The sequence below is a fragment of the Felis catus genome, chromosome A3 (genome assembly GCF_018350175.1).
Source record: "Felis catus isolate Fca126 chromosome A3, F.catus_Fca126_mat1.0, whole genome shotgun sequence".
Classification (NCBI taxonomy): Eukaryota; Metazoa; Chordata; class Mammalia; order Carnivora; family Felidae; genus Felis; species Felis catus.
In genome coordinates this window covers 44,618,662-44,641,528 of record NC_058370.1, presented here as the reverse complement: position 1 = coordinate 44,641,528, position 22,867 = coordinate 44,618,662, and the positions used below count along the sequence as shown (strand labels likewise).

At 44.8% G+C, this 22,867-nt stretch overlaps 1 protein-coding gene across 2 annotated transcripts in view; it reads right to left on the bottom strand.

The window, feature by feature from the left end:
• The window catches only part of SLC24A3 (solute carrier family 24 member 3), a 484,427-nt gene that overhangs the window by 60,230 nt on the left and 401,330 nt on the right, over window positions 1–22,867 (bottom strand). For both annotated transcript variants that reach the window (XM_045053924.1, XM_023251502.2), the window contains exon 7: window positions 6,651–6,725. In XM_045053924.1, coding sequence (XP_044909859.1) covers window positions 6,651–6,725 — 75 coding nt within the window. The remainder of the gene's footprint in view (window positions 1–6,650; window positions 6,726–22,867) is intronic.

Here is a 22,867-nt window from a genome sequence, read left to right as displayed (position 1 = left end):
GCTAAGGATGCGGCACCCTCAAGCAGGGAAAACACGGGCCAGGAATCGCCCAGGTGTGTGGACAGCAGACAGCCTGGCTGGCTTCTGAGCAGAGAGGCAGGTGGCTGTCCCCACACTGCATGTCAGTCCATGGATTGGCTTACTACAAGCTGTAGCCATGGAGCAGAAGCAGCCGCACTGAAGAGCCTGAGATTTCCGTAGCTTGCGTTACAATCACTGGCACCATTAGGATGTTCAGCAGCACACGTAATAGAAAATCAACACCACTGTTGTCTTTCAAGAGACTAAAAGAGACTAAAACCTTGAAAAATCTTTCCTCCCTAGATGGAAACGGAAGCTGCCCTGCTGCCCCGACTTGTCACTCAACAGAATGGAGACACCCTCGGGAGATGTGCCCAAGTGGAGTTTTGACTTCCTCAGCTCTGGGGACTTGGGGTGCAGATGGCTTAGGCGAGGCCATCTGAGGGAAGGCCTTCTGAGGGAAGGAATCTGATGGAATGCACTGGAAAGCTGCTGTTATGCACTGATATGGTTTACACTTGAAGGTTAAACAGGAGTTTCGATGTCAGGATCTCTAGCAGGTGGACGACAGTGGTGGGAGCTGAAGGAGGGTAGGAAATAAAGACTATCTAAAGGCAGGGCTTGAGCAGAACTTGCACTATGAGCAGGGCTTGAAGTTTGCAGAGGCAGGATACCAGGGGAAGGAAACGGATACAGGGACAGATTTAGGATACGGGGAGGATAGTTTGCTAAACCAAAAAGGTTGGTTTGCTGGGCAGTGCGAAACCAGAGAGACGTTAACTACAACTTCCAAGTTGTCTTCCTTATGAAAGAGAAGGGGGTCCTCTCTGCATCCCACAGTCTGGCTGACCCACTTCCCTGCTCCTGGAGCAGACCCAAGGAAGACGCGGCTTCCTGGTGTACCCCGACATCATTTAGAGCAGGCCCCTCCTCCTCTCAGGGGCGGGGATAATGACACAGGCCACACTTTGTATGATCATCGTTGATTTGTTTAAAGAACTTAAAATTTCTCACATTCATTCCCTGGGAGAATCTTCCAGCTTCCATGGTTATTTCTCACTTTGCTAGAAGAGGAGCTGAGACGTAACAGGGGTACCATGAGCATAAGAGCTTCAGTGTTGCTGAACTGGAGAGAGAAGAAGCAGGGAGTGCCTTGCAAGAAGGGGGCCAGGAAGGAGAGCCTTGAGCCAGAGGGGCAGGGCCCTGGAAGCCAGTGGAGGGGTAGGGGGAAAGGACAGGCATCAACATGACTCTGACATGTCTTTTCTCTCACAGATAGGGCAACATAAGAAGATTCTGGATCAATTACAGTCAGCTGTCTTAAGGAAGGAATTCCAGGAGAAGGAAGGCAGAAGCTATTCCCTTCAGTCTAAAAATAGGAAGAAAGCACAGCCAGCACATACTTACTCTCTAATGGTGGACTGCATGGTGGGTGAGGGAAAACAGGATGATTTCAAGATGAAAAGGCAGATTTGATTGGAGGGAAAATCCAAATTCTTTTCTAGGGAGGCACAGATGTACCATCTTAGACACTTCCTCTGGCAAACCTGAGCTATTGCTGCTCCCTGACCCTGGGCAAGTCCCTGAATTTCTGGAGCCTCAGTTTTGCCATCTGTAAAATGGGACCCCTGTAATTCGCTGGCCTGCATAGTCGTGAGTACTGAACTAGAAATCCTCCATTGACAGACCCAGCACTCGGTCTTGCAGTATTGAGTCTATGCTTGTTAAAACTTAGGGAAGGGGGAGCCTGGGTGGCTCAGTTGGCCAAGCGTCCGACTCTTGGTTTTGGCTCAGGTCATGATTTTATGGTTCATGGGTTCGAGCCCTGCATTGGGCTCTGTGTTGATACTGCAGAGCCTGGTTGGGAATCGCTCTCTCCCTTGCTCTCTGACCCTGCCCCACTCGCTCTGCCTCTCTCAAAATAATAAATAAACTTAGATTTAAAAAGAAAAAACTTAGGAATGCCTGTGAGAATGTGCATATATTTTCTACGGATGGATTTGCTCGCTACGACTGTGCTATCCGGTATGATAAGCACTAGCCGCATGTGGCTACATACATTTAAATTGATTGAAGTTAAAATTCAGTTCCTTGGTCTCCTTAATTGCAAACCAAGAGCTCAAGAACCACCTGTGGCCCGTGGCTACACTCCTGGACAGTGCTTCCCACGCCATCTCTGGCGGCTGGGTCAGCTAAGTGGTCTCTCTGTGTCCCCACAAAATCCCCTTGGGACGGGGGATTGCAGTCAGAAGAGAGGGAAGCGTTACCTCGAATGGGCCTCACCCCACATGCCCATGCTCAGTTGCCCCAAGGGCCCCCCCCAACTGCTGCCAAGTGCTTACCGGGCCCTTCTCCAGGTAGGTGGCCTCCTGAGTCTGGATTTGTGAGCCAATGAAGTGATCTAGAACCTGTCTCTGAGGCCTATCCGCTCTCCCAAGAGGTTTCCCTTCTCTTAATGCCCACAATCTGCAATCTCAAAGCAGAGACGAAGGGTAAAAATAAAGTATTCCTTTTTAGGGCAGCTGTTAGACGGAGGATGTAATGAATCATTTGCATTTATGTAAATTACACGATTATGTAAATTACAGTAACATTTCAATAAAAGGGATGGGTGGGGCCCGCTGGAACTGGGAGAAAGTAGGGCTAGGCAGAGCTGCGCTGCTGACGGAAGTCGGTTGGGGGTGGGTCACCGGCATGGGACAGATGCAGCAGGACGGTCTGTAAGAGTTTGCAGATGCACATAAGGACATGCACCAAGAACCCAGAATGCTTTCAGAACCTAAGAGGGGACACTTCTCTTGCAGAGAGAGACTCAAGTCATGGGGTGAGCCTCTGGGCCTTGTGCGGCTTCCCCAGGGCCTGAGGCTTCTCTTTGTGGAATGTCACCAGGGCTAGAGAGAGTTGCCTGATGCGGTGGGAAAGGCAGACAGACACACACTGAATGTTTCTGATACTATAACTGCCATTGACAGTAACACATTCTTAATTTCTTCTGCTTTCTCCCTTCAAGACAACAACAAGCCAAGCAGAAAATAGCACAGAGCCAAGGTAGATGGAACCCAAATATCCAAGTGAACCGAGTCCCTGGTCTCTAAGTTAACTGTCTTTTTTTTTTTTTTTAATGTTTATTTATTTTTGAGAGAAAAGGAGAGCAAGTGGGGAAGGGGCAGAGAGAGAGGGAGACACAGAATCTGAAGCAGGCTCCATCCTCTGAGCTGTCCGCACAGAGCCCAATGCGGGATTCAAACTCACTCATTGCGAGATTATGACCTGACCCGAAGTCAGACGCTCAACCGACTGAGCCACCCAGGCGTCCCTCTTAGTTAACTGTCTTAAGCCCTGTTGGTTTCAGTGTGTACATGCTTGTCTTGTTCCTATGTGTTTGCTTGTTGGTCTTATCCATCTCTCAAGCCAGCTTCCATTTCAGCTGCTTCAGACCCAGGTAATCATGACTGTCTGCACTCTCCTGGTCCAGCGGCACAAACGTCCCTGTGGAAGCTGTCTCTCCTGTTGTCTGGATCCAGGGCCCCACAGTTTGTCCTTGGGGCACCTCTGAACGGGGGTCTGTAAGGCCTCTCACTGGGATGTACATAGAAATAGCCATCTGGTCCCACTTAGTCCAGACTTGCCCTCTGGGTGAATGAGCTCTTTATTGCATCCCCCCAGGGGACCAGGAGTTCTGTCTTCTGAACATTTCAGAACCATAAAGAGTGGGTAGGTTTAAAAAAAACCCTAATAGTTAAAATAAATTGTTCGGATGGTTGGTAATTATTTGTGGATAGGAGGAAGGCTTTTAAATACAGGAATTTTAAGTGTCCACTGCAGGGTCCCATAGGGAACCCCATATTATATAAGGAAGGCCAGAAGGAAAGTGATTTTGTTACCATGACATTGGGGGAAACATAGAAAAAGAACAGGAAACCCTGATAAAAACAGCGGGTGTGAGCAGTAGCCTGGGGCTGGGCCATGGAATAGATTTGGGGACACTGAGAAACCCTTTCTGCTAAATGCCATGCTTCTATGTATGACTGTTCTACTCCTTACGCCAGTTTTAAGACTTATGTGAAAATGACCCCAAAAATGAACAGCAGTCAGAAATCTAGACAAGTGGGCTGCCACGATGTCTTGTGTTTGAGAATCTCAACATCTCCTCTGGAAGCGATCACTGCCAGGCAGCAGAGGACTTATCCCAAGGAAATGGTGTCCAACCGCATTTGAAGTTGAGTTTCTGAGGTGAGCATGCATCAGAATCACCTGAGGGGCAGAGAAGATTGTGGCCAACATTCAACTTCCTGGGATCTCCTCCAGAACCTACCTGGATTGAAATCTCAGAGTTACACCTTTTAGATAAGAATGTTGGGTGTTTCCAGGGTGCACTGAAGTTGGCAGGACACCAGTAAAAGTCAGAAGAGCCAAGACTAAACGCTGAGGACTCAAGCTTTATCTCTGCCATTACTTTCTAACAGTGGAGAAATGTAATTTTTCTCAAATCGGAAAACTCCAGCCTTGACATCTGGTCTGTAAACACACAGTATAGACCTTCAGGGAATAGCAGAGAATCACTGGCTTTTGCACCTTGCAGCCAGCCATCTGAGGAAAATACAGAGCTGCGGCAGCCTGGGTATTTCAGCTGGCTCAGCTCTGTGATTCACAGCCATGCATGAGGCAGATTACTGGTTGGCCCAAAGACCCTACTCGGGTGGGCATCACCCGCAGCCCAAAGAAGCAAAACCGCTTTACATCTTTACACATCATTAGCAACAATTATATTAAAAAAAAAAAAATCATGGGCATGTCCCGATAAATCTGACTGAAGACAAGTTACTTCCCATCGAGTCCAGGAGGTGTCTGTACTGAGAACAGAGAAAGAAGCCAGTGTGGGCAATTCACTGTCAGGAGTGCACATGCCAAGTCTGTGCCCTGGGGAAATCTCAGCCTGTACTTTCTGCCTCATCACCTCGCCTTTCTGGGAATGGTCTTCTCTTTCTGAAATGCAGCAAAATACAGAGTTGCATTCATTTGCGCTATCTCCAAGCCATGTCTCTTGAAAACAGTAACTTTCAAAACCCGTCCTAAATTACCCTACAGGCAGGTTGAGCAAATGGCACACATGATCAATGTGGGTTCCTACGTTGCAGGACAAAGCTCAAAGCTCACTGCAACGAGTGTTTGAGAAGTCTGGGCTGTGTGAACAGCAGAATCTTCTAGATTGGGGGTGATCATACCTTTCTCACAGGTAATAACTGAGAATGAGAACACAGAATCCACACATGTCTTTAAGTCTACCAACTGAAAGTTCAACAGAAGAGGCATGTCTCTAATTCCAATGCGGTGTAAATGAACTCTCTATTCTTGGTCAGATCTTTACCCTCCCGACGGTTAACGGCCCTTGGAAAGAGGTTGTAAACCCAAGATCTTCACTGTCAGGAACTGCTGTTGGCTGAAATATCTACTTGTTCCTTGTAGAAAGCCTTGTATTAAACATCACTTTTAGCTTAATTGTAGAGATATTTACAATTAAATAACCTACAGGGAAGTGCTTTGTAGACAGGTGAGTAAACCCTTCAGTGGATCTATTCCTGTTCTGTAGGTAAGAAAACTGAGACTTGAAGAGACTTTGATTTCTCCAAGGTCATTAGAGCTAGCAAGAAGGGAGAGGACCACAATTAGAAGTCAGATGTCCTAGCTTCCATTTCAGGTCTTTCTGATTTGCCCCCTTTCTTCTGGATGACTCAAGCTAAGGGGTCTGGATTTGTCCCCACAGGTGACATGGAGTCACAAGGGACTGGCATGTACAGGCAGCTCTGAGGACTGCCTGGGGGTGAAGGAGGGGGGCTGGCAGCGATGTTACTAGTTTTAAGACTGACCTGCGATGGGCTGTGTCAGTTCAGGCCAAAGACATAAAGAGCCTCAAGTAAAATGGGCTATGAAGGGACATACTGAGGACATTTTTACAAGAGGAAAATCTACAATTAAGCCACATGGGTATATGGTGGAATTGGGAGAAAGGTCAACTTAAAGTCATTCTCAGATTGGGTGGCTAAGAGAGAAATAGGGGCTGAAATACTAGAAAGGGGGTCCTGTCTTGGGGAAGTCATCCTAAGTTTAGAGACATGTTGGGTTTGGGACAGAAGATGTGCGGTACAGAGTGGCTTATCCGTGACTGGACCTTTGAGAGATGCCATTGCCAAGAATATAGTGTGAAGGTGTCCGCACAAAGGTGGTAATGACCATGGGCACTGTCCTGGGAGAGCATACAGAGAGGCAGAAGTAAGGTCCAAACCCAGGGACACCGACGCTAAAGAGAGTTACAGAGGAGACCATGAGAAAGTGAGAGGCAGTGGTCAGGGGATCACAGGGAAACAGCAGAGGACTCTCATGGAACCAGCTAACCAGAGTCAGTCAAATCTCTTGTTGTGAGCACCAAACTATCATGCTGGGGTTCTGGGTGATCAAAGTAGCTGGAAGAAAGAAAAGCCACCTCCATGCATAGACATCCATTTGCTCATTCATCACCAGAGACCTTGAACTTACTCCATGCGGAGGAGCTGCATATAACCCCGAGTGGTGAGAAGGACGAGGAAGAGAAACAGCAAGGGACTCAGGTGAGGTGTGCATCCCACACTTACCACGATGAGCGCGACCACAGACAGCGTGTAGTAAATCGAATCCCTCAGCAGGCACCACGAGGAAAGAGCCACAACCTGAAGGGAAGGGGGAAAAGACAGTAAGAAACAGACTATTCCACAGCACAAAGGAGAAAGCCTGGCTCCTGGTGGCTCTGGCCAGTGATAAGCTGGAAATACAACCAAGTATTTCTGTCTCCCGTGCTGGTCCCAGTCAATCTGTCCGGTGATATGAATTTACTGAAGGCCTTTGGGCATATTAGTCTGGATCTTCTGAAAGGCAGATTCCAAGGTAGGATCAAACCTGCAACAATTCTGTGAGGGGGAGACACTCATGTGAGAAAACGGGGAGGGAGTCAGGGCGAAGGTAGGAGTGACCCCTGTGAAGGAGAGAGGGAAGGTCGGGGGGACGTGTTCCAGGCTGCTGGGCAGCGTGGGGAAGGCTCGGCAAAGCTGACTCAAAGACCCGTGTCTCCCAGGAACCCACCAGCCTTAGCATCCCTTATGCCAAGGGGACGTTAGAGCAACCTACTCTGTGTCCTTGTCCATGCTCTAGCGTCTGCTGCAGCCCATGCTCCTGTATACAATGAGCCCCAGGCCTGGGCAGCGGGTGCCCTTCAGAAGGGGCCTGGAAAAGCCCAGTCTGCTACCCTCTTCTCTCACCTCTATTACATGCCTGTCCTTGTCAGCACCTGACTCCTGGTTTCATCAGAATTTTTAAAACATCGATTTGCATATTTATCTGGAGAAAACATTATTCTTGGCAGTTGGGCAATGTCCCTCTAAGGATACGATGGCTCTGCTGTGGGATGAGGCCAGGAGACACACTGCTGGGGGCTACGGCAGCCCTGACCTGCTGCTCCCAGACTTCCTGCAGGAGAAGAAAGCCCCTGGGTGAGACAAAGGAGGGCAATGGAGCCGCAGCTGGGCCATGGGGAGGAGCAGCTGCGGGCAAGGGGGGGAGCTGCAGACGCTAGGTCAGGATCCCTGTCCCGGAGGAAAAGTCATTTCTCCTTGGTAAGCCCTTCCAAGTCTCTTTTTAAGGGATGCATGCTATTTTCTCTTTGCTTTGTGGTGCAGGTCCATTTTGACTCTCACAAAGAACCTGGGACAGTCTGGAGAGATGTGTCGGACGTGCTTCCTGGGCTGTCATTCATAGCTCCCTCCTGCCTCCCTAGACAAGTGTCAGCCACCCCATGGCCACAGGACATGTCTAGCTGCCTTTGCCCTTGGCCTCGTACGTGAATAAGGACACAGCAAACGTCAGCTGTCAGCCGGGCCAGTGACAGGCACACGCTGCACCAAAGACAATAGAAAAAGGGATTCAGGGACAGGGCCACATTTGGAGCCTCCTCTCTCCCTGACTACTGTGTCAGTCTATAAAGAAAAGATCAGGCAAAGTCAAACCAGAAAAGGATTCAAATAACATGAAAGAATGACTTAAATAGAACCATAAATGAGTAATGAGGCCAGTCTCTTTCCATGAACACATTCTTTCACTTGTTATAGGGACACTTAGGTATTTTCTGGTGCTGATTTTGCCTTATTAGGCTTTGTATTTGCAGATCTAAGTTCCAGATGATGGGGTTGTCAAGAAAAGGACTCATGCCACAGAAATCACTTCAGAACAAATGTAAAGTATTCTTTACCCCTTTAAAAAGTTTTTTTTTAATGTTTATTTATTCTTGAGAGAAAGAGAGAGACAGAGCACGAGCAAGGGAGGGGCAGAGAGAGAGGGAGACACAGAATCTGAAGGAGGCTGCAGGCTTTGAGCTGTCAGCACAGAGCCTGACGTGGGGCTCAAACCCATGAATCTCAGGATCACGACCTGAGCTGAAGTCAAATGCTTAACCGACTGAGCCACCCAGGCACCCCTTCTTTACCCTTTTATCATCCTCTCCCCTTGTACAGTGTACCCATTAGCATCTATGCTCATCTATGGAATGCCATACAGGGGACTGGACTGTCCATTTTCCAGCAGGTCATAAAATGTTGTGAATATTGATTCAATGTATGATGATTAGGAAAATGAACTTAAAACATGTGGCAAATATCAATTCTGAATTTCTTTAAAAAAATCACTTGGGCTTTTAGTCATAGCTCACAGATTGTGGACACATACCACGACCTTTTCTCTTTCTTGTTATAACAGGACAAGGTAATAGTAAAGGGCTTTTTTTTTTTCTTTTTTGCAAGATAGACCCCCAAGGGAAAGAGTATATAAGAGCTGATCAGAGCAACAAAATTTTGGATGCTGGAAAGCAGAACAGTGGGCCACTCAGCTAGGCCATGTGCAGAGCTCTAGAAGTGGGAAGAAAGGAGGGTCTGAAAACAGGGACGCTATTCAATCATTTAATCCATAAACTTCCTCACTCACTTCAGGCAGACCAGTAGTGAGGTGAGGTACCTCCTTCACCTTAATGGAAACAGGAAACCTGGCATGAAGAACAGAAGTTCCAGAAAATAGAGGAGAGAGAAAATAATCAAATTAAGTAATTAAAGAAAAATTCCCAGAAGTTATGGATGGGCATTTTCTGAGTAAAACGGCCTCCTGAGTGTTCATCACAATGGACAAAAAAAAAAAAAAAAAAAAAAGAGAAAGAAAAACGATGTACGCTGAGGCATATCATTATGAGTTTTCAGAGTGCTGGCACAGAGGAAAGGTCCTAGAAACCACTAGAAAGAGAGTAATGGGATTACATACAAAGGATCAAAACCAGAATGACATTTTATTTCTCAACAAAAGCACTGAAAACTAAAAGACAATGAGTGACGACTTTTAAAATTAGAGAGGAAAATGATTTTAGCTTGAAATTCTATGCCCGACCAAACTATTCATTAAAAGCGAGAGAAGCATAAAAATAAAAAGCTAAATTGTCTCAGAAAATTTACTTCCTGTGTACCCTTTCTCAAAGGCTGCTGGAGGATATGCCCCACCAATCACTATGCTGCACATCTAATGTACATCATTTAAAACGCACAGTTGCCTTGGGGCACCTGGGTGACTCAGTTGGTTCAGCATCCACCTCTTGACTTTGGCTAAGGTCATGATCCTATGGTTTATGAGTTCAAGCCCCACGCCTGGCTCTGTGCTGATGGCGCAGAGCCTGCTTGGGATTCTCTGTCTCCCCCCCTCTCTCCCTAAAAATAAGTTAATAAACTTAAAAAAAAAAACCCAAAGCAAAACACAGTTGACTCAAAAAGGTGGGAAATTGGTGCTGGTGGGATTGGACGAGAACTATCTTTCATAATAAGCTTTCTAGAATTGATTGCCTCTTTCAGCTCTTTGCATATATGACTTCAATAAAAATTAAAACCTAAGAAAGTATGATACAAATTACCCACTTAGATGTGCTGCAAGAAATACATCTTGCATCAGGCCTAAATGCCAACTCTAGTTGAAAAGTGGTTCATTCATCCTCCAGAACAGCTTTCAATCACTAGACCACCATCAAATTTAGCTTCAGATTCAGAGCCCACACCTGAGCAAAACCAATTTTTTTTCTATAGAAGGGATGACCAAAAGACAAGTAAGGAGTCAAACCAGAGAAGAATTTCTTTCCGTACCCTGGAGGGAATTAATAGAGCATCGTTGATGAGTCCGTCATGTCTGTATTGAGAGCTGTGACCATGACCTCCTGTCTACCTCTACCTTACCTTCCTGTGATCACCATTCATTACCATGGCAGATATTTACCTGACACTTCCTGCAAATACAGGCATTGGGAATGGTTATGTCATCCAATCCTATAGTGACTGATAAGAAGGGTCACTGTCACCCTTGATGGCCAGCAATCTGGGCAAGATGGTGCAAGTAGCAGTGGGGAAGAGCTGCGATCTGAACCCAGGAAGCCTGGGTCTCAAGCCTCTGTCCCTGCACACTCCGGCACAAGGCCTCCCTGCAGGCAGCAATGAAAGCACACACTGATTCATTACTGCCTCCCACAGAGATCTTTTCTCCATGACTTTAAGTCATTACGTAGGTGTTTTGGAGATGGTAGCCAAAGGAGGGAAGAGCTGAAGGTGGGAGACAAAAAAGCAGTGACCACAGCTCAATTAAAAAAACCATTCTGGGGGCGCCTGGGTGGCGCAGTCGGTTAAGCGTCCGACTTCAGCCAGGTCACGATCTCGCAGTCCGTGAGTTCGAGCCCCGCGTCGGGCTCTGGGCTGATGGCTCAGAGCCTGGAGCCTGTTTCCAATTCTGTGTCTCCCTCTCTCTCTGCCCCTCCCCTGTTCATGCTCTGTCTCTCTCTGTCCCAAAAATAAATAAACGTTGAAAAAAAAAAAACCATTCTGCTTTAGGGGCGCCTGGGTGGCTTGGTTGGTTGTGTCAGACTTCAGCTCAGGTCATGATCTCACTGTTGGTGAGTTCGAGCCCCACGTCGGGCTCTGTGCTGACAGCTCAGAGCCTGGAGCCTGCTTCCGGTTCTGTATCTTTCTCTCTCTCTGCCCCTCCCCCACTCTCACTCTGTCTTTCTCTGTCTCTTGAAAATAAATAAATGTTAAAAAAATTAAAAAAAACATTCTGCTTTAAAAAGATTCAGGGCAAGTAATCAAAGCAGAAAGGAGTTGCCATAAAGACTGTAGACATGGACACGGTATAGACATATTCCAGGAGCAAGAGAGTCCGTTAAACAAACCGGAAACTCCTCTGTTTAGCTAGTTTGGTTGGTTAAAACAAACAAACACCAACGCAGCTCATTGTTCTGTGTCTGAATGTTTCACTTTTCCACAGACTGGGGGACGTGGGGTCTAAGGCGTTCCCTTTGCTTCTCGGTGAAGGGTCTTTTTTCTTTATATGGGGGTCAGCAACCATCTGACTCAGATCCTGAACATATTTATTGATAGAGAGGGACATGTTAGCACTTCTGCATCAAACTGGGAGCCTCTCTGTCATCTGTTGGCAGGTGTCTCCCAACTCAGAGCAGGGGAGGCACCGATGAGAAGACAATGCTTCCTTAGCACTCTGCAAAATGGCTGCAAGGAAGACTGAGAAGTCACTTTGGTGAAGAGACTAGAACAGGGCTCCTGGGAGAAAACCAACAGTGAGTAATCCTGCCCTTGACCTCGTTAATCAATGATACAGATGGTGCAGATTACAGAAGGCCATCGCTGGCACACTCCTCCATAAATTAAAGGCAGAGGCTCTATTTCCCCTAGCTCCAGGAATCCTTCACAATTGAAATTTCATCTTGGTATTTCTTGATCATCTTTTCTATTTCTGGAGTGCATTTCACACTTTTTCTATTGAATATGCAGCTTTAGTTTCCTTTTTATAATTTCATTTAGTTTCACAGTGGCATAATGCCAAAAGAAAAAAACCCCAACACATCACACTTCCAAAACAGAGGAAAAAACACATTCTCCTTTATTCAAATGTTGAGTGATAATCTTCTTGAATTCTGGCTCCTTCGAGGAGGTTAAAAGTTAACTAACTGTTCACAATAAAATGATATATTTTTTGTAGATGATTACTGCAAATCTACATGCAGCTGTTTATATATAGGATAACATACACACATAAAATATTTGGAGATATATGGTATAAATGTATATAATGCAATGTAATATATATGATGATTTTTTTAATGTTTATTTTTGAGAGAGACAGAGAGAGAGACAGAGAGAGAGAGAGAGAGCAAGCACGAGTGGGGGAGGGGCAGATAGAGAGGGAGACACAGAATCTGAAGCAGGCTCCAGGCTCTGAGCTGTCAGCACAGAGCCTGATTTGGGGCTCAAACCCATGAACTGTGAGATCATGACCTGCGCTAGTTGGACGATCAACTGACTGAGCCACCCAGGCGCCCCATGACGAGTTTTCTCGATGAACAGTGGAATTTGACATTGTAGACACATTTTAAAAGGCACAAACACCCTGGGCTTGTAAGTGCTTTGCCTTTTTGAGAAACGATTGAAGCAGTCGGAACAGCATAATAGTTACACGACACAAAACATACAACGATCCTCTCAGAGAAATGTTTGTTATTTCACACAGATTTCACGGAAAAAGGATTAGAAAAATCATAACATGAGTTTTGTTCCAAGCTTTTGAGCTGACACAATTTCTACAGCCAATTCTTATCTCAGGAAAGACAGCCATTCGACGTGGGGCAAGGATGGGCCTCCGGGGTGTTCCCCAAACACTCTGGGAGCACATAAAATTCACAAGCGGTGTTCAGAACAGGTGAGGGCCTGTCCCGGGTTTTCCTCCCATGGGGAAGTCTTGGCACTGCTGTCTGTTCATTATTTAACTACACTTTTTTTTAATGTTTATTTTTGAGAGAGAGAGAGAAAGAGAGAGAGAGAGAGAGAGAGAGAGAGAGAGAGAGAGAGAGAGAGACTCTGTTGGCAGAGGAGCGGAGGGGCAGACAGAGAGGGAGACACAGAATTCAAAGCAGGCTCCAGGCTCTGAGCTGTCAGCACAGAGCCCAACATGGGGCTCGAACCCACGAACCATGAGATCATGACCTGAGCGGAAGTCAGATATTCAACCAACTGAGCCACCAAGGCACCCTTTAAAAAATTTTTTTTTAATGTTTATACTTGAAAGAGAGAGAGAGAGAGAGAGAGAGAGAGAGAGAGCGCGTGCATGAGTAGGGGGAGGGGCAGACAGAGAAGGAGACACAGAATGCGAAGTAGGTTCCAGGCTCTGAGCTGTCAGCACACAGCCTGACACGGGGCTCGAACCCACGAGACGTGAGATCATGACCTGAGTTGAGGTTGGACGCTTAACCGACTGAGCCACCCTGGCGCCCCTCAACTACACTTTTTAAATACTTTGATCCTGGGAAAACCCCTGATATATAAATGACTCCTGCTTTCTGGTTTATAGTCAGAAATGGACGGTAATAATCAGGTCATGTAAAAAGACAATACCATGCTTTTGCAGAATACAGTGAACTTTGGCTTCTTAATCTTCACAAATTAAAATTCACAAAATGAATTTATATTTAAAAATTCTTTTTCTAGGAAATCTCATCTTGAGTTATACTTTTAGGTGAGGAAAACAAATGAGAAGTAAACAAGCTGCCACTGGAGATATAGTTAAATAAACATGAGGCCACACCAGGACAGGGCAGACACACAGTAATGTCTTGAATGGTTTTCATTGATTGTACTGAACAATAACCACGGACGCTCATCATGACCCAGAGCACCCAGGACTCAGAAGTGCCTTCTCAATCATCCAAAACATTAGTGCAGGAGTTTTCATGTCAAATGTAAGCTGTTGCCTGGTAGGTGTTCAAAATGTGGTAGCTTAGACTGTTCTCATACACATCAAACTTCACAAGGAGTCAGCTTTGCCTTAAGGAAGAAAATCCCAGACTTGCCGGCTGTGCTCCTGGAGCCCTTTGTCCACTCTAGGACAGGGTGTAGAGCATACATTCACCATCAGGCATTGCTGTGCCAGGTGCCGGCACCAGGTACAAGTAAATGTAGGGTATGAAGGTAATTTCACCTAACGGGGATGTGATTCCACCCAGAAATAGAGCCCGAGGCAAGGATTTGAGTTCACCAAGGTTATTTGGGAGGTGGTGGTAGGAAACATTGCTAGGGTCTGGGGAAAGTGAGGTGGATGACAGAAAGAAGACAAGGGGCAAATTACAGTAGGGGGCAACTGGGGTGCAATCCTGATTCCTGGTGGGGAGTTCTGGGAGGCCCTGGAGAACACGCTTCTCCCCTTGTCTCGCCCCAGGGCAGAGGGAGCTGGAGTATTTATCCACCCACTCCCATTGGTCATGGTTGAGGGCTGCACCCAGGACTGTTAATACCTGGTACTCCCTGTCCAGGGGCAGTGACCAAGGAGAGCCGTCAGACAGAGAAATGCAGTCAGGCTGGTGGGAACTGAAATGGAGAGGATGAGGGATCACGGGTGGGGCACCAGCAGTGTCTGCCGTATCCAAAACACGGATTTACACAATGAGCCAATAATCAGAGTAAGCATTCTCTCCATCTCTCTCCCCCCAACGCCCTCTCACTCACACACACACACACACACACACACACACACACACACACACACACAGAGTACTGTAAACTTAAAAATACAACCCAATCCCATTTACATAAGGTTTGAAAGCACAGCATACTAACTTATGCTGGTTTTTTTTTTTAAGTTTATTTATTTATTTTTAAGTAACCTCTACCTCCAATGTGGGACTCTAACTAGCGACCGTGAGATCAAGAGTCTCATGCTTTACTGACTGTGCCAGCCAGGTGCCCCCAAAACTATGCTGTTTAAGTCTGGAATGGTGTTCCCCTTGGGCCAGGGATAGAGTCTGAAAGGGCATTCTCCTTCTTGATCAGGGTGCTGGTTACTGGGTGTGCTTGGTTGGGAAAAGTCATTGAGATGTACTGATGATATGTGCACTTTCCTGAATGTTTGTGGTACTCCAATAAAAACGCTACCCACACAAAACAAAAATGCAATTACAGTGCTAGTTATTAATATTAATGACACATATTAACTTTAATAGTAACTACTCCATCACACTTGGAGTTGGCTTATTAGTGAAGTTTCCAGGTAAGATACAGGACACAGGATACAGTTAAATATGAGTTTCAGGTAACAACAAGTAATTAAAAAAATAGAAGTATAATTTCAAATATCACCTGGGAAATATATTAAAAATATATTTGTTGCTTATCTGAAATTGCAATTTAATTGGGTGACTTCTATTTTTACTTGCTATATCTGGTAATCCTCCTTATGACATTTCAGGCATTGGTTAAGATAACTACTTTGCCTTTCCTTTAAATAAGTACAAAATTGGAGGTTTAGTGAGTTTGGAATGAATATTCTTAAGGCAAAGGGAAACCTGAATTTTTTCTATATTGTCTATCTTCTGCTGGGTATTGATTGCTGTTTTATTCTGGTTGTTGGGCCTGCTCAGAGAATCTTTTTCCCTTTGTTTCTTGTTAACTGCAGTAATTGCCAATACCAAGATGTACATTATAGTATTTTGTGGTTGTAGGGGGGATTTCTACAACACCAAGACTTTTGGCTTCTCTTGGAAATATCTGAAGACCTGGCAACCTGGGGCATTCTCACATCACTGTGGAGCCATCAGGCATGCCTTCTTTAGATAAGGACATACATTCATCAGCTTAACACTGACCCCTTGATTCTACTGCCCCAACTCCAAAGTCAAGAATCAGCTGCCAAATATTACTTTCTTTCTGCTCTTGTTCTTAGACTGACCACTTCACTCATGTATTATATTCCTGGGCTCTGCAGGAATATACATTTGTGATTCCTGACCTAAAAGAATTATTTTAATTAGTGCTGACAATACTAAAGGCGCCAGCTGCCATTTCTTCACAGTACAACATTGTTGTTGGAGGTCTTCAACATTTTGTGTGATGCATGCCTTCATACCTTATGGACCCCTTTTCAGAAGTATGTATTGAAAGATATAAAATAAATAACAAAGAATTACAAAGAGGCAGATTTCTTGAAATCTGGTTATCAAAACATTGAGATATTAGTGATATATGTGTTTCTTTATTAACAAGAGCCAGTAAGCTTCCTTATTATAAGAAGAGTTAGCCATTTCAATGTAGTGATGAGTAAGAAGAGCGACCCAAGATAATCTGCAATCTCTGTAATGTAGCATGAATGTATCTTGTATTTCTGCTGGAGATAAAATCAGGTACTGTGACTACTACTATGGCTTGGTGCCTCATGAATAATGAAGTAAAATGTTAAACATACGTGGTCAGTAAAAATAAGTAAGGATGTAATTTTTTTCTCACTCAAGTTCACAGACTCCTCTAATCTAGTTTTTGGAAACAGAAGTCCTGAGGTTCTACTCCTTCTTGGCTCCTGGCTTTTCATTATTTCCTCAGTTGTCCCTTCTGCCAGAAAGGGTGTGGGAGGTGAGGGGGCTCTCAGTCCCTTCTGGGTATGCAGATGAGAACTCAGATGGAGGGGTTTGATGCTAATGGCAAAAACACTATTTGCTTAAAACCACACTCAGATATCACCTCACACCAGTCAGAGTGGCCAAAATGAACAAATCAGGAGACTATAGATGCTGGAGAGGATGTGGAGAAACGGGAACTCTCTTGCACTGTTGGTGGGAATGCAAATTGGTGCAGCCACTCTGGAAAGCAGTGTGGAGGTTCCTCAGAAAATTAAAAATAGATTTACCCTATGACCCAGCAATAGCACTGCTAGGAATTTACCCAAGGGATACAGGAGTACTGATGCATAGGGGCACTTGTACCCCAATGTTTATAGCAGCACTCTCAACAATAGCCAAATTATGGAAAGAGCCAAAATGTCCATCAACTGATGAATGGATAAAGAAATTGTGGTTTATATACACAATGGAGAACTACGTGGCAATGAGAAAGAACGAAATATGGCCCTCTGTAGCAACGTGGATGGAACTGGAGAGTGTTATGCTAAGTGAAATAAGCCATACAGAGAAAGACAGATACCATATGGTTTCACTCTTATGTGGATCCTGAGAAACTTAACAGAAACCCATGGGGGAGGGGAAGGGAAAAAAAAAGAGGTTAGAGTGGGAGAGAGCCAAAGCATAAGAGACTCTTATAAACTGAGAACAAACTGAGGGTTGATGGGGGATGGGAGGGAGGGGAGGGTGGGTAATGGGTATTGAGGAGGGCACCTTTTGGGATGAGCACTGGGTGTTGTATGGAAACCAATTTGACAATAAATTTCACATATTGAAAAAAAACACTATTTGGGGCGATCTGGTGATTTCAATTATGTGTGTTTCTGTTTCAGCCATTCTTGTGGAGAGAAACTTGGCTATATTTATATCATTTTCCAAGAAGAATTGAAGTGGCTCACAAATATTCATTCTTCCACCTCATCCTAGTAAGTGCAGAATGGGTGTCAGTCCTTTGGGTGAAGAGATGCTCTCCCCACAGCTTGGTTCATGCCTCCTATTTACCCCAAGTGTGGTCCAGAACAGCTGCTTTGAACTGCAGCTCTCAGGCCCTGAGCTAGACCTGCTGACTCAGAATCTGTATCTTAACAAGACCCCCAGATGACCCACATTCACATTACAGTGGGAGAAGTGCTGGACCAAAGGACAGAGAATTTTTTGGGTCTGGATCACACCTGTGGAACTGAAATGAAAAGAGCAGGAGGCTGGTAGGGTGGCCCTTGGCCTTCACACTGGGCAGTGGGGCTGGACTCAATGCTGTGGGCATGAGTAGTTACTTAGGATCTTCACGCCAAAGAGCAACTGTATATGTCTGAGCTGTAGCTGCAAATTAGAAGCACCCTAATGCTTCTATATATGGAATTTCCTACTTCATCAGTTTCTAGCATCAACTTTGCTGAAGATGCTGGGAGATCACCCCTTTGTACTGTCCCTTTGTAGAACCACGCTAGAGAATTCCAGCTCCCTTGTGCGCTCTCCTATTCTATCTGCTGAATAGATGGGATAAAGAATCCAAAGAAGACTGGTGCTGAATTTATTTTTATTTTATTAAAATTATTTTTAATGTTTACTCACTTTTGAGAGAGAGAGACAAGAGAGAGAGAACATGAGCAGGGGAGGGGCAGAGAGAGAGGGAGACACAGAATCTGAAGCAGGCTCCAGGCTCTGAGCTGTCAGCATAGAGCCTACATGGGGCTCAAACCCACAAACCGCGAGATCATGACCTGAGCCCAAGTCAGACGGTCAACTGACTGAGCCCAGGCACCCTGAATTTATTTTTAAATTTATACTATTTGAGGTAGCAGCCAGATATACATAGGAAGCAGGCATCTCCTCATTTCATTGGTTATGAAACCTAGAAGGACAGTCTCAAGCTAAAGGATCATGTCAGTGCCCCAATCTGTGATGCATCATCATAGGTAGTAGGGTCCCCAAATGCTGTGGGGCTTCTCTTCATTTGGAGTACTGATGAAAAAGGAAGTTAATACATATCATTTGAGTTCCGACATGAGATAGCGAAGACCATGTATTTGAGTTAGGCTTATGGAAGTAAGACCCTGGCTTAAATTACACAATTACAATAGTGTTTGATGTCCATACAGTGCTACATGCAGAAGCTGATGTCCTTGCTGTCGGAAACCTGGTAGTGGAATCATGAGGGACAGGACACACCATTTCCCTCTAAACATTAAAATATTCAAGACAAAAAGGACAGAAAAACAGTAGAGCCAGCTCCCCCCACCCCCACCCCAGCTCACAGACTTAGGTATGGATTTAGAAGTGTTCCTTTCATCCCTGGAAGGATCCATGTTTCTCTGGCTTCATCAAGTTACAGAGGAGAGGCAACATGGATTATATACTTTAAAAATTAAGATGTCTACCCACTGTTTGACAAAGAATAGGACTTTAGCAATAGCAGGAGTTAGTCTGACTTATAACAGACTATGTGTTCAAAGGAAACGTGGGAGGCCACCACCTGTGGGGGCTCTAGGTTGGGAAGGAAGCACCTGTCCCCTACTCATGAGTGGATGCAGGGCAGTGATATTTTCATACTAAAAAAATACTGGTTGCTACGTCTGTGTGGCTCATCCGGCTGCAGTTGATCTGTCAGGCAATCTATTTTAAGCAATTTCTGTGACTCAGGGCAGGGACAGCAGGTGACGTTCATGAATTGATTCTGCAGCCAGGGCAAATTGAACCAAGAACATTTCTTTAATGAGTGCTTGGAAGATCTCCCCCCCCCCACATTAAGGAAATCAAGAATTAAAACATGGTGACACCAATAACACATCCTGGTTTTATCTGTGTTAGGCAATAAAACAGAGAGCTGAGGGAACAGAGTGATCAGAGCAGCCAGTAACACCAGCCAGCCAACCAAAACCTCCTTCCCCAGGAGCTGAATAGTTCTCAGCCAAAAACTTGGCAAGAGGTTATCTAAGAAGTTAGGTTAATTTTTCACTTTGCAGATGACTGTGTTAGGTGGAAGGTAGTTAGCATCTTAGCTGTTGATGGAATAAGAAATGTAATCAAAATGTAGTATGGAAAGTACAATAGTAGGGATACGTGTTTACACTGTGCAGAGGAAGCCAAGACAAGGAGTGGGTTCCAGGTGACTCCCAGGAATGGAGATCCCTGTCCTCTGTCCGCACTTCCCTCCTCGGCATTCATTCTCTGCACTTTTCAGTTTCTCCCCAGGTTAACCATTAATGTGCTGTGTGATCAGGAGCATGGCCTGTGCTCTTCCTTTTCTCAGTCCTCTACCTGGAATGATAATATTTACCCACACTAGACTCTCAGCAACGTGCAAGGATTTATTTAACAATGAGAAAATCCTATAATTTGGAAGTGAAAGGGATCTTGGGCATGTGTGCATTTGAAACAAAGAGCACTTGGCAAGTTGTGGCCTTATCTGGAGCACCCTATCTCATTTCTAGGCAGGAAAAGGCCTCTGTGAGCAATTTGGAACCTTCCGGGACCAGTAGTAGGGCTGTTTCCAAAGAGGCCCTGGTACGCAGTGAAGCCCCTTCCTATAACAGTCAACGCCTTAAAATTAGTTCTTCTGTGTCAAATATTATACTAAGCACCTTATATGCCTTTTTCCTTCCAATCTTTCAATACTTTCATTTTACAGATGAGTCAACTAAGACTTAGTGAGGTTACACAATTACCTACAGTTCACAGTTTGAAAGTGATTGAATCACATCTTGAACCAGGGGTGAATACCCACAGAGCCCCATGGTCAGCTCCTTGCAGGTGACTGGCAAGAATTATCTGCTCATAAGAATGACCTGGGTGTGTTTGACAAATACAGATTCCTGAGCTCAATCCAGACCTTCTGAATCAGACTCTCTCAGGGAGGCCTGGTTCTCAGCCTTGGCTGCCCTTTGGAATCATCTGGAAGTTTTATGAAACACTCATGCTTGAGTCCCCCCTTCAGAGATGGTGAGTTAGCTGAGCTGGGCTGTGGTTTGGCCGCTGGAATTTTTCACTCGCAGGTGATTCTAACATCCAGCAGGGGTTGACACCACTGCCCCTTCCTGCTATGACCTGTTAGGGTCACAGATGTCCAGATAGTAAGAAATGAGAAACTACCCTGTGCTCCCCAGTCGCACACAGCGTGGAAGAAAACCCCATTCTCTGTGTATGAGGTTTTGAGAGATGACAATGAATTTTATATCTTCCTTATGAATATTTCAGAGTCTACACACTAGGAGTGTTGCCATTCATCACTCTGCTTATAAAGTAAATCTGTTTTAAAATCTCTTCTGGATTTATAATAAAAATTCAGTTTGAGAGTCATGTCAGTGTAAAACAAGAAGTGTAGAATTGTTGGATTTAACTTCATAGCTGAAAAGACGCAAAGGCTAGGGGCTGAAGTCATCGGACGGCTTGCACACTTGCAGGACTGGTGGCTCATATGGGCCACAGACTGAGATCTCAGCTGGGGCTACTGACCAAACTCACACATGGCCTCTCCACCTGGCAGGAGCTTCCTCGCAGTAGGGCAGCCTCAAGGCGGTCAGACACTTAAGTGGGGGCTCAGGGCTCTGAATGCAAGCATCCCAAGAGAATAAGCAAAAGCTGTATAGTGTTTTAGGACCTGGCCTCAGGGATCATATAGCTTCATTTTACTGTCACAAGACTGATAAAGTCTAATCATTATCTGGAGCTTTTATATTGGATAGAAGTACTGGCAGGACAATTTTAATATATTTCCCTTCCAATGAGACAAACACTTAAAGTAATAAAATGTTTAAATCAAATTTCCAAAGGGTGCATTTGGTTGCATAAATCACACACATTTATACAAATGATCTCTGATCCTGGGAGACAGAAGAAACATAAACCGAGTTTTCAGAAATGTCTTCCTACTTCCATCTGATTTTAAAGGAAAAGTCCTCTGAAATTTGTAAGTTTTGTGTAAATAAACTTTAATTTTTTCAACGTTTATTCATTTTTTGAGAGACAGAGACAGAGTGTGAGTGGGGGAGGGACAAAGAGAGAGGGAGACACAGAATCCAAAGCAAGCTTCAGGCTCCGAACTGACAGCACAGAACCCAACGTGGGGCCCGAACCCACAAACCGCAAGATCATGACCTGAGCTGAAGTCGGACGCTCAACCGACTGAGCTGCCCAGGTGCCCTGTGTAAATAAACTTTAAAACATAGAATTGATGATTATGGTTAAAAAAAAGTCACGCTGGGTGATGGGTATTAAGGAGGGCGCACTTGTGATGAGCACTGGGTGTTGTGGGTACGTGATGAATTACTATATTCTACACCTGAAACTAATACTGCACTGTATGTTAACTGGAATTTAAATAAAAACTTGAAAAAGAAAAAAATATCAAGCCATAAACAGGGTATGAAGGGAAGTAAAAATCTTTGGTCTCCCTGTGCTTTCCACTTACCCCATACTCCTGTCACTCACCAGAAGTAACCCTTCTTAACATTTCTTCCTTTGGTTATTTTAGTTGTCACAAAGCTACCATGAAACAGTTTGCTTCTTCCTCTAGATCTTGGTCTCTCTCGACCTCTTATTAGGAAAGGTGAGGAAACAACATTCCCACAGGCACCACAGGGTATATAGCAGAAAGGTGAAGAACAAGGACCCAGGGGCAGAATTACAGAGTTCGAATCCAGCTCCAACAGTCACAGGGTGTATGGCCTTGGGAAAGCTATTATTCCAAGTCTCTGCTTCAGTTTCCTCGTCTTCAAAATGGAGATAATAATAGCACTCCCGTCAAGGGTTATTACCAGGATTAAATGCACTGATACATGTAACAGGTTTAGGACTCTGCATGGCACAATATTAAAGTCTATATGATAAGAGATAGCTACTGTTGTTTCCCTTCTACCTTCCCCTCCCTCTCCCCTGATACTTGAGTTAGTTCTTCTGGGCATTACTTTAGTGACTTTATACCCATATTAAGAAAATTAAATAGCACATATTTAAAAAAACTAAGTAGTACTTACAGGGTCTATTAATGAAAAACAGCTGTCCCCTGCCTCAACCCTCCCACCTCCCAGCAATATACACTTATTAATATCATTTTCCTTTTTGGTTCTTCCAGTTCTTATTTCTGTAATGCCAAATAAAGGGATCATAATAATTCTTACTAGATTTATTCACTTAGACATCATTTATTGAAAAATGAAGATTCAACTCATTTATGTTACTCCCTACATCTTATACACTCCTAATGTCTGAAAGTTTTATTATTCTTATTCTTATTCTTATTCTTATTCTTATTATTAGGGATAATAAATCTTTGAAGGTTTCCTCCTCTATTTCATATTC